We start from the raw sequence: 12,380 nt of genomic DNA, 5'->3' as shown, positions 1-12,380 counted from the left end.
GAATATGTCACTTTAATGCTTTATTTTGGTTGTTTGCATACTTTGCTGTTCCTGTTTATCTTTGTCATAAATTGGACATCACAGCCCCTTAAAGGATTACGAGAGAGGGCGCTCCCTCGTCCACTCTGTGCGGTATCGAAAGCGTATCCCCGGAGTCGGGGCTCTCCCGGTTTGGCGCGAAACCGGATCTGACGTTCCCATAGGGAGGTACTCCCTGCCCCTAGACAGGTACTGTTGTAGCTAGGGAAAGATCCGACGATTCCTCGGCCTTGTCCCCAGCCTTTACTTGCCTATGTTCTACTCGGTACCCTCACCGCAGTCGCCGGCCTTGTTTGAGTTATGCCTTCTTTGCGCGGTGTGGTCCAGGTTAAATTCATGTGCAGGAGTCGCCTTCACTTGAAAACATCCGTCGAGACCTGCACATCTAGTTTTGGTGGTTTTGACGCTGTGCGAATGGCTGAGGCCGTCTCTGCGATGCACTTTCAGCGCGTAGGCTGTCGTTTTGTACGTTGGTGGTAACGACGTTTGCAGTAGTGCCAACGCGGACCCTCAAGATATATGCGACAATATAGGGGTACGTATTCTGAAATTGTGAGATGCTTGGCATCAGTCACTGAAGGTTGTATTTTCTTTATATTTTAGAAGTTAGTTCTGCAACTGCAGCACGATGTGGCCCCCGTGGTGTATACGTCTTCAAAGTGCTGCCACGTTGCTCCAGCTCTGAAGACGTCGATGCGGAGCGCCAGATCAAGAAAACGCGCTTGCTGAACCGCAAGCTGACGGCTACGCTGAAACGCCTGCCGTGTGTTCGAATCTTGAACGCCGAGGTAAGTTTACGCTGACATACTGGTGCGCGCCGCTGAGGGAAATGCCGTACCGTCGTGGTCGGCACGCAGCTTTTTTTAAGAACTTTTTAGCCGCGCTAGTTGCTCATTGCTTGCGGTAAAGTGATGCGGTAGAGGTCTTGCGGGTTAAAATACTGACATGCCGACCACGACGATATGGCATATCCGTATTGCTGCACGGTAAACCTGCACTGCCAACAGACCCGATTAAAGCGGTATGTAGATGCGTACCGTCCGCACCGCATTCTAACGAATTTTAAAACTTAGTTGTAAGTGCTCCTAGCAATTTTCTCCCGTGTATATGCGTTCATCTGAAATACCTGACTGTTGTTATTGACAAGGCGTTCACACGATGTTGAGATACAGGGAAAATACCGAAATGAAGGTGACAATGCACGTTAAGCACGTGCACACCTTTTAGTGATCTTGCATGTGGCCATTATACACAGTGGAAAACAAGGCCTTGAAATTTAATGCCCTTTCTTTAAGACGGTGACATACATGGACAGTGAGGATGCTTTTCAGTATTTAGATTTAGCAGAGTGAGGCAACGTGGTGCCATTTTTAGTAGAGGCATTTGAGAATACATGGCTTGCATGTGCCGTCACATGAGCTGGCTCGTATGTTAGAGACAATTTTGATAAAGCATTCCAATGTCCGTGGAATGGTTCATCGACAATGGCAGTGGTAGTGACACAAGCATCCTAGCCTTTCTCACCGAAGGCCACTAATAGAGTAAGACAGTGTTTTCAAGGCATGGGAAAAGAAATGTTTGACTGAAACGTCAGTATGTGGTGATACCAAATTCAGAAAAACCGCCAGTGTCCGCATCTTCTCAGTGACAACCAACTCACTATGACGTTGTTAGGTAACTTTTGTTACCCTTGAATAAATGAAAGCCCACAAGTCACTGCTATCTCGATCTGTTTCAGTGGACGAATGAAAACCTGTCGACGAAATGGGTTCATGTATGTGAGGTACCTTTTGAAAAGGCAACAATTAAAATTACAGTTTCAGAACCACTATGGTCCCCTTGTTCACAATAAAGAATGCAAAGAGGGTGATTATTTATGGCCTAGGTGCCAGTGGGTGCTGGTGTATATCCTGGGTAGGTCAACACATGTACAGCCAAAGTAAGTTGCACACATACCACATTTGAGATCAGATGTATAAAGATTTTCTTCATTGCGATTAGAGCAGTGGTGTCCAAATTAATCGCTTGGTTAGTAATGAATAATTATCCACCAGTGTTTGAGCATGTCTTGCCTTTCTCAAGGCACTTTTTATGGTGTTGTGTTGTTTGTTTGAACTTTTCGTTCCACTAATGTAGGATGTGTCACAGTTCACGCATTTTGTGGGTAACCTCCTGGAAACTGTCTAAGGAGCACTTTGATTCTTTGGGAGGACAAACAGGAACAGCAAAAGTATGTGGGCATCCCATGGTGCAGGGAATAAGCGAGTCACTTGCAAGATTTTTTTACACTAATTGTGTGAGAATTTCCCAGATGCCAAAAAACTAAGTAACATGACAGCTCACACATGTTAAAGACCTCTTGGAGCAATAAAAGTTACCAGGGGTAATCTACAAAATTCCATGCATGAACTTTGATACGACTTATATCAGTGAGACTAGAAACCTCAAACGAAGTTCATCGTCAACAAACAGTGCAGCAGTGTACAATAGACAAAGAAGGGAACGGTTGTCTTTGTTCCCTTTGTCTGTTGTCCACTCCTACCCTTTTTGTTGAAGATGGATTAGCAACTAGCCCAATCTCAAAGCTTGCCTCAGACGAAGGATTCAACACCAATAGTCACACTCGTTCGGAGCTTTGGCAATTTTAGAGCCCTGTAAAAGCCTTTTATTCATCAATAGAGAGCCATTGGGTGTTTCCCAATATGCCTTACAAGTTTGCCATTGAAAGTTCTGTCTACGTTAATGCAACAGCTTAAACATAATAATTCTAAGTTAGAAACACAGACAACTAACTGGTTAGAACGTGCTATCATATCCTAGTGGAAATGGAAGGACCGTAAATTATAGTGATAGAATCTAGCACACTTGCAGTTTCAACAGGATTTGCATTTTTAAAATGTGTTTCAATGTTGCAAAAACCGGTTTGTTGTGCAGCCTGGTGGACAGGCCTTCATACTGTGCAAAGGAGCCATTCGGATTGCTGTACAGTCTTCTGTTCTTTACATGCACCATAATTCTTGCTTGATATTACAATCTATATTATTAGGCATCCCCACTTTATTCTATGCTTTTTATAAGGCAAAAGGAGTGATTGCTGAGAGGCGGCTTTGCCATCACTGTGACTAAGGGAACTGGCAACCTGTGTCAAGCCGTGGTGCTTATGCTGAGTGCACAAACACGAACCACAGCAACAGGGGCTTTATAAGCACAATGTTGCTTTCTTATAGATAAGGCCTTGCTCGTTTGCTGGCATATTATTGCTATTGTGCTAAACTACCACTGTTTACAATGTGTTGTGTGTATGACTGAATTGGTGCGTAAAATTGTGATAAAAATTTCGAGCCATTCCGTTTTGTGAAGGCAGGTTACCAGTGAAGCTGTCTAGCACATAACACACAAATATGAACAAATGTATGAACTCGTTTCTTGTTATGATTGGTGGTAAATGTGATGAAAGGTACACACACACACATTTGTTGTCTTGATCGGTGGCTCATTATTTTTTGGTCATGGTGATGACGATGGCCTTATTGTTGCTATGATGCGCAATGATCAGCTTGGTTACAACCTTGCACATGTTCTTAGCCAGAGTCTCATCTATGCCTGTCTGGTGGTGAGGTTTGTACAAATTGTGTCGCACAGGAAGCCAAAGCATTCTAACACAAATTGCATAACTACGGTGGTTTGTTTTTGTGTTTTATATTTTTTCAAATTAGAGGGTAAAAATTGGGTGCTATTTTTCAAGCTGGTAATTTGAGAGAAATCACATTTTTCATGGAACCATCATTGAACTGCATGTTTTTGGGGGGGCTTAGTTTAGAAATGCTACATGAAATACATTTACACAAATTGATAAGTCAAAAGGACAGTAAAGAGCCTTGATAACATCTAGGAAAAGACACATTTGATTCACAAAAAGCTGATCACCGATTTTTTACGCGTCCTTGTTAACGTACATTGCCATTTGCATGTGCAGCATGTTGGTCTTCATTCGAGAGCTGTCTCACCTTTGGATGTACAGAGGCATCCACTTCCACCTTGAGCACCGCACCGTGCAGCCAACGCTCCGCAGAGCGTCTCTCGCGGGCGGCTGGGGCACGCAAGCGCAGTGACAACTGTAGGTGGTGCCTTCGCCGCGTCATCTGCTAAAGCGCAGTGGCTCCGCCTAATCGCGCTTGCTCTTCGATGAAGGTAACTTAATCTCATGGAAATCGAGAAGCGCAGCAACTGCGCCTCGTTCCGCACTGTTTTTTTACCTACTGTTTTCTTTTTCTGCATGTGATCTTAAAAGTAATAAACCGTGGCCCGTGCATGAGTAAGATCGCCAAGCCGGGCTGGCACTCCCGCAACTAAGCTACTCAGATGCTTTGTGCCGTACAGTTAGAATATTCCCGCTACTCACACGGTTGTTTTCATCAGCTGAAAGTTTGGCGACACAAAGTCGACAATAAAAAAATATAAGTTTGCGCTGTGAATTGAAGGCTCACGGAAAACTTTCTGCTTCGTGCTAAAGTTTTGAGCCAAGAAATATATAAAGCGATACGCGGTGCTTTGGGTCACCTAGCGATAAAAAGGGAGTCAAGCTTTATTCAGCGCCTGCTTACAGAAGTAATCATTTGTCAGCGGCGCTTCTTTGGTGAACTGATCGCGTGATATGAGTTCAGCTGAAAACTCTATTAGAATGCTTCTTCATTTTTCTGCATGAATGGCACGAATAAGCATGGTTGCAAATGAGTAGCAAATTAGGGCGGCGTATTGGCAAGTTAAATTCGCTAGTGCATGAAGGCAGCAGTGCTGATAACACCTGAATGTAATGTAACTTCTCTGAAATTGGCAAATTGCTCACATCCTTTTGTTTTCAGGCGAGTAACAATCCAAACTTTCACACATTTAAAGCTGTTATGTCAGACCTTACCATGCATTTATCGCCAATTTTGCGGCGCCTAGCTTTGAAGCTGATCAAAAACATTTGCGTGAGCAGCGGGAACATTCTGGCTACTGGGCTCAAAGGAGCTGAGTTGCTTAGTTGTAGAAGTTCAAGCGCGGCTGTGAAAGTTTACTCATGCACGGACCGAGGTTTATTGGTTGTGAGATCGCATCCAGAAATGAAAGAAAACACTAGCAGCAAAAGCTAGACGGAACAAGGTGCAGTCGCTTCGCTTCTTCTGAACCGTGCCGGATGCTGGATTTGCATGCGCATAGCAAGAGCGAAGTTAGCTTCACCGCAAAGCAAGTACAATTCGGCAGACCTGCCGCGCTTTAGCAGACGACGCGACGAAGGCTCCACCTAGAGCTGTCACTGCGCATACGCGCTAGTTACCCAAGCAACCAAGAGAGGCGCTCCGCGGAGTGCTGGCCGCACGGTGCGGTGTTCAAGGTGGAAGTGGACGACTCTGTACCTCAGCTGAAAGAACCCTCTCAACATCACAGCTTTCATTAGCTATAGTCGGGTACAACTTTAGAAGGCAGCGGCATTTTCCCCTCAAAGGCGGATGCATACGAGCCTCCACCAATAGGCGCGCACTTCAGGTGACGTCATGAGCCGGACGGCCGGTGACCCCGCCGACGGAGAACATGCCTAACATGCCTAGCGGGACTATTTCTTTAGTCGCGGAGGCAGTTGGCTGCTGCGCTTCGATCATCTGGGCGGGGCCTCTCCTGTCTTCTAAAGTTGTACCCGACTATAGGCACAGCAATGTCATTGCAGCATTTGCTGGCCTCGGGTAGTGAGCAGCAGAGTCATGCCAATATTCAGTGAGTTCAGCAGCTGGTTAGTGTGGATTGCTTCCAGCAAGTACTGGTTGCACTTGTGAAGTGAATTCATGTTTTTAGTCTCTAAAATGAAGGTAGGTCAGTTGTTATGAAATGACTGTCTCAGCAGACAAGAGTCTTTGCAATGGATTCAATACTGCTTGCAATTTCCATAACGTTAGGTGGTTTTCACCTTTGTTTGAGACGTTCCGTTTAACAGTGCAGTACCATTCTGTGGAGAGTTTTGTGCAAAACTCCACGCAACATCTTTTCACTAATGTGGTGCTGCTGTTGGGTTACGTAGACAAAACGGGTTTTACCAGTCATTGTTGAAAGCTCGCCGACCATCTGCGGATGATGGAGGATTTTAGCAAGTTTTGAAGGCGTCCGGACGGTTGCTTGCATCTGTGTGCGAGAGCAGACAATGCAGCACTGCATGTGTCACAACTTTGTGGGTGCACTTGTTCTAGCTTCCTACACGGTGATGTCGGTGTCCAACTTGTCGCCCAGAAACCGAAACCGAAAGTCGTTCATACAAATAAGGCGATGTGAAATAGTTTCGAGAGAATACATGAATTTGGGAGTGTGTCTCATGCTTCCTAGATCAATAAGAAATGTTTGCAACAAAGAATGCACAAGCCACAAATTTGATGGCACCACCCCTTTAAGTGGTTGTGTGTGAACTTGACGTCAATTTGGACACTTTGGTGGCTTTGTAACTCCTATCTAACAAAAATAATGCAACATGTTTTTAGAGATTAAGTTAGAGCACGTGCTTGGCTTTAATTCTGGGGAGTTTAAAGAAAATTGAAGATGGCCTTTTTTTTAAACTGAATTTCGAAGTATTTTATTTTTAGAGACGTTTCTTACCATATGCATTTATGGTTTGCGTCTGACATCATCCTCGGCAATCATACTTAGCACAATGGTTAACCTAATGCGTGGCAAATCTCTGGAAAATTTGGGAAATTTCGAGTATTATAGACGCGGAGTGAAAAAATCTGAAATTGGAGCATTATTGAGCAATGGGTGCCGTATTTTCAACTTCTTTTGCATAAGTTATGGGCAACAGAACTGCAACATAACATTTTATAAATGCACGTTACTCACAGTAAGCCAAGAAAAATTGACTCGCAGCTGCAATAATTTCTTTGTAGGATCTTGTCAAAATCGTATTTTCGGGAAATTCGTGAAAAGCAGTTCTGCTGAGTGAAGACTTCCGTCAAAATTTTTTTGACTTAGGCAAATTTTTTTTCGCAAAACTAACATTGGTTTCGTGGCCCTAGGGACTCATACAGCAAAATATATATATATATTTTTTTTCAGCGATATTAAAGGGGTCCACAGACATGCACCGATGTTATCTGAATACACTCTATCTGCTACAAAGTAGTAATCTTCATGTTTGCTCATGGAATCTTTATGAAATTGGAAAAATGTGGAACTAGCTGTACATTTGGTAATTTGCCCTACCTGCACGCTGTGGCACATAGGCTATACATAGGCGCCCCACTGATGCTTTTTTTAGTGTGAGCAATGGGGCCATAGTGGTCCCGAAGCATCAATTTTATGTACTTTTAAAAAATTTGAGGCGCGTTCTAATATGTTAATCTGGTACCTTCCCCATCTGACAAGTTTTTATCAGACTTTTGACTATGTAGTGAAGTGTACATCACAGGCTTGCTGTGTCAAAATTCTTCTATTATCCGCACCAGGCTCTCTCCTCTAACACTGTTGTCTTTCACATATGAACATTGGATGCTTGCACGTGTTCTCCATGTATGGCAGGCTGAAATATTCATATTTATTTTCGTTGGCTGCTGCTTCCTTGCGTTAGTGTCAAAGCAGTTGGGGCATTATACAAATGTGCAGGCAACCATTAATTGAATCTGAAATGCATGTGCCGTATTTACTCGAATCTAAGCTGATGTTTTTTTTTATAAAAAACAATGTGCGAAAGTGGGGGGTTGGCTTAGATTCGAGTACCATGATTAAGTTTTTTTTTTTTTTTCTGGTCTTGCGAATTTCGAGTGTCGGCCTACAATCGAGAGCGGCCTAGATTCGAGTAAGTACGGTACATATTCTAGTACTGTCACTATAACTTCAGTGGTGGTTGGTCAGCTTTCAGTAGTGATTCATTGCAATGGTGGATGCAGGGTGTCGGAACGAAATGTTTTTCGTTTCGGTTTTAGTTTCGTTCCACCGAAAAAAGTTCTGTTTCTGTTCCGGAACTAAAAAAATAATGTTTTGTAACGGTTCTTATTTTTATGCGAAAATTTGAAGGTAAAGTAACGATAAAAACATGGGATTTGTGGTAAACTTGCGCTCCTCTTAAGAACGTGGGACGGGTAAAACACGTTCTTCCTGCATTCTTCAGAGGAGCGCAAGTAACTGTACGACGAATTGCTACAGACTAGCGCGAGCTATGTGGGGTGTCGTGGCTGTGGCTGGCCCAGAAACCCGTCAGGGAGGAGACCAAGACAAACCAGCAACCATCTTTACTCCGCCGAGTCTCGGCCACAACTGCGAGCTGCGAGCGTGCCATCGTTCGTTTTCTTCTTCTACGGACGACGCGCTTGCAGCCGCCGCTTTTATACTTGTCTATACGCTTCTATACACTTATAGGAAGGAAGAACCAGAGGTCAGCAACAGGAAAGAGCAGGCAACCACAAACGGTGGCAGCAAGGCGGCTGCCACGACGACTGCTAACCCGAAAATGGATGCGGAGCCCCGGAGCCCCCAGTTGCCACGGACAACACCGGGACCTTGGTTACGTGGTGGACGAACCGTGCCGACGTGTGGTCGTGCACGCCACGTGCTGTCCGCTGTGGCCAAGGATAGCGGCTACTGCGCCCTCCTCCCCAGTTTCACCGGAGGGGAGGGGGCAGTATAGAAGCGGTGGCTGCGAGCGTGCTGGCCGTAGAAGAAGGGAATGATGAGCGATGGTGTGCTCGCAGCTCGCACTCAGCAGCCACTGGCAGTGGGCAGTTGCGGCCGAGGCTCGGCAGAGTAAAGATGGTTGCTGGTCTGTCTTGGTCTCGTCCCTGAGGGGCTTCTGGGCCAGCCACACAGAACCCCAAAACTAGCACCCTTCCAAGTTACTGTATTTAAATTTCTCAAAAGTGAATTACGAATTTTCTGAGCAGGTTCTATGTTTTGTGTCAAGGGAGTGAGCATTTTCTCAGAAGCAGCCAGTCATCGAGGGTGCAAGACCGCTGTTCTGATAAAACAAACTTCAGCACCGAGAATGCCCTCCCACACTAGTGTGACTGGCACACGAAAGTCCACTTGCATTAATATAAACAGCTCTGGTTGCCACTCTTTTCATTTTTCATAAAATTTGAACATCTTTACTTTGGAATTCTTGCATGAGATAAGCGCTAACACTATACCCTGACATATGTATTATTGCTCACATTGCATGACCTCGGTTGTTCCAGGTCACCAAGTTTTCCCGGGAACTGAAAACTGATAAAAAATATTTCGGTTTCACTCTGGAACGAAATAATAGATAACGTTTGTTATTTTCGTTCCGGCCAAAAATATCTTTGTTTTTGGTTTTAGTTTCGTTCCGACACACGGGGTGGATGGCTATGTAATTTCAAGCTGTGATATTGGTGCAAGCCACATATACAGGGGCAATGCAAACATTCAAAGGAGCGTGTATTGATTTCAAAAGTTCCGGCTGAGCCCCATCTAGCAGTGAAAAATTTTCACATTGCGGCATACTAGCAACACGTTATGTTGCCAAATTTTTCCATCATCTTATGAAACTGTAGGCTGTGGTCCCATGTTGTTCACTTCCCTTTCTTTTTGTTTAGTGACTTCAGTTGATCTGCAAGTTCTTTCTTGTCTCAATGCATCACATTTTTCCTAATTGCACTAATTTTTTTTGTTCCTACAGCATCGGTTTCTCAATTTCTCGAAAGAGCCACGACGTGCGCTCTTAGCAATTGATGGGTACCATGTGCACAGAGGCCAAGGGATCGATCAGCTGGCCAAAATCGTCAGTTCTCTTGCCCGTGACTTCGGACCTGGAGTGAAGTCACATGGACACAGCGAGCTGGGTATCTGCTACAGGCTGCTGAAGTGCAGCCACTGCAACACAAAAGGCCACGAAGTCCTGCGAGTGCAGCAAATTCCTTCGCCTACCTTCCCAACATGAACCAAGACTGCTTTAGATCATCTTAATGTGTAAAGCAGCACACAAAAACAAGACATGAAAGGAGGAATACAATTGAACAGGCCAACCACTGCACTTGCAATTAGCTTATTTTGAAGGGAAAAAAAGGAGGGGGTAATACACATATGCACAAGTGCACAACATTCAAATTGTTTTTAAGCACCGTTATGAGCAAAAGTCATTGTTGCATGTGGTGCACTTGTGGGTATGTACTATATACATATTTTTTAAAAGAATAAACTAGTGGCAAGTGCAACAGTTGTCCTGTTGAATCATATTAATCCTCTTGTGTCTTTTTTCTGTGCGCTGCTTTACATGTTCGGATGCTCTGTCATCAATTCACCCGACTTTCAACCTTACTGAAACTTGGCAAATGCTGCCTGCCATGAAACGGCCCTTTTCAGGGCCACCCATGTGTTGTCCGGCTGGTTGCGAATGCTCCCAACTGTTACCCAGGTAGCCTCCTTGAAACTTGAGAGGAGTTGTACGGTGCATGTTGACTCTGCTGGCTGTATATTACTTTTGTATAATTAAGATTGTGCCACAGGGTCTTTCAATTGAAAGTAATAATATAGCATGACCTTGCATTAATTATCTTTCATAAATGCTAATCACTACTCGAACAAATCGAGAACGTTTCTGTATTGCAGCAAATAAATGTAGAAATTGCATATGTCATCACACCTTTATTGCCCAAAAAATTGCATTTATTGCACATTCATCAAGCAAGTGACCTATGCAGGACACTATCTCTGCAAGCTCAGATGTGCACGCGCAGGCCTTGCATTTATGGCTTTGCTATCTCGGCAGCCCTCTGTTCTATTGCTACCTGTGAATGTGCCAAGCAGATTGGTCTGAACGGCATCACAAGTAGCTAAACACATTTTAGGAGCGCAATGAACTGGGCTAGTTGGTACTACTTCATTATGTCACAGTGCGAGGAAAGAAGCCAAGGCACACAGTGCTGTGTCCCAGCTTTTTCCTCGTTCTGGGAGCACTGGAACAATGAACATTTGAGAACATTCACTTGGAGCTCCTACCATCACATTTGGCTACATGCTCCAAGCCCAGCTCGTCCAGACATGATTCAAGGCATCACAGTTGTGTTCGCATATATCATCTGTGTAGAGAACAAGTTATTTTGAATTGAAAAATGGCCATCCACCTGTTTTGTACAAGGCTACCAGGAAATCCATACTGATTTCTCAGAAAGGAAGACAAAAAATTCGTACTGTTCCTGGGCTCAAGCCTGGAACCAACACCTTTCCAGGGCTGTTTCTCTACAACTGAGATAGCCAGTAGGCTAGCAATGGGCAGTGTAAGGGCCAATTAGTTGAAAAGTCAAAGCACACAGAATGTGGCAAATGGGTCCTGTGGAAACGTGCAGCAGCTTTTAGCAGAAGATTCTGCGTTAATATCTATTTATGAAAATCAAACTTGAAAGAAAAAACATTACTTGCAGCTGGTTATAAGCTACTTATACCTACTGTGCTTTCCACAGAACTCATTTGTCATATTCAGTGTCCATGCGCTTCAAACTGAATTTGCCCTCGCACTTTGATTACTAGCATACTGGTTAGCTTAAATGGTAGAGCGACCACCCCGAAAAAAAGTCGTTCTTGAGTTCAAACTGTGGACCATGTCAAATTTTTCGCCAACTAAAATGCTGTTCTTTATGAGAAATCCATATGAATTTTATCGTAGCTTTGTGCAACAAATGGGAGTGGATGGACAAATGGGAGTGGATGGCCATTTTTACATTCATAACCCTTTCTATGTTGTGCAAAACTCCGCTGTTATAAACGAGTCATTTTCTAGCAGCCAACAGCACATCATAGTGTTTGTAGATCTGGAGTGCTTCCCAATACGGACCACTGAGAATGGCACAGTTGCATTGTGGGGCAAAAGTATATGGACAGTTTGTGCCACTGGGCAAGCTTATGTTATGAGGCCCAGCAGCACATAGTGCTGGCATTGTTGACATAGTTCCTTGAAAGGCAGTGGGGGTTAACATAGGCTGAAGTTGAGGCATCTCCGTTGTAGTGCAGACAAAACGGGTGCGGATAGTTCGTTCATGCTACTGAGAGAAAGTAACGGAAGACATGGCAGCAACACACAATGCCGTTTATGAGTTTGCAAGGCAGGCCAACTGCACCAAGGCGGATGAACTGCAAACAAGAGAGCCACATGGTGTTTCTAAGTGTCAGGCTGTACGTCACGAAAATTTAGCTCAAGAAAGTGAGCCCATAGTGTGCACTATAGGTGACCGCATCTGTTTGTATATAACATGGCAAATAAGCTGATTAGTACAAACTGAGTGGGAAGAGTTTAGCAAGAGTTTCATGCCACGTCTTGAATGTGCTTGAAAAAGTGCGTGAGCCAACATGTTAATAGGCTGCTATCGAAC

General features: G+C 44.3%; 1 protein-coding gene across 1 annotated transcript; it reads left to right on the top strand.

Annotated features, from left to right (window-relative positions):
- The first annotated feature begins 292 nt into the window (after window positions 1–292).
- LOC125760029 (uncharacterized) lies at window positions 293–10,647 on the top strand. Its single transcript, XM_049419617.1, has 3 exons — window positions 293–574; window positions 643–827; window positions 9,695–10,647. The coding sequence occupies exons 1-3, from the start codon at window positions 559–561 to the stop codon at window positions 9,953–9,955; spliced, it is 462 nt and encodes a 153-aa protein (XP_049275574.1). The 5' UTR covers window positions 293–558; the 3' UTR covers window positions 9,956–10,647.
- The last annotated feature ends 1,733 nt before the right edge of the window (window positions 10,648–12,380 follow it).

This window comes from Rhipicephalus sanguineus, chromosome 10, assembly GCF_013339695.2.
Source record: "Rhipicephalus sanguineus isolate Rsan-2018 chromosome 10, BIME_Rsan_1.4, whole genome shotgun sequence".
NCBI classification, from domain to species: domain Eukaryota; kingdom Metazoa; phylum Arthropoda; class Arachnida; order Ixodida; family Ixodidae; genus Rhipicephalus; species Rhipicephalus sanguineus.
Note: the sequence above shows the minus strand (reverse complement) of the source record. Positions and strands in the feature narration are given on the sequence as shown.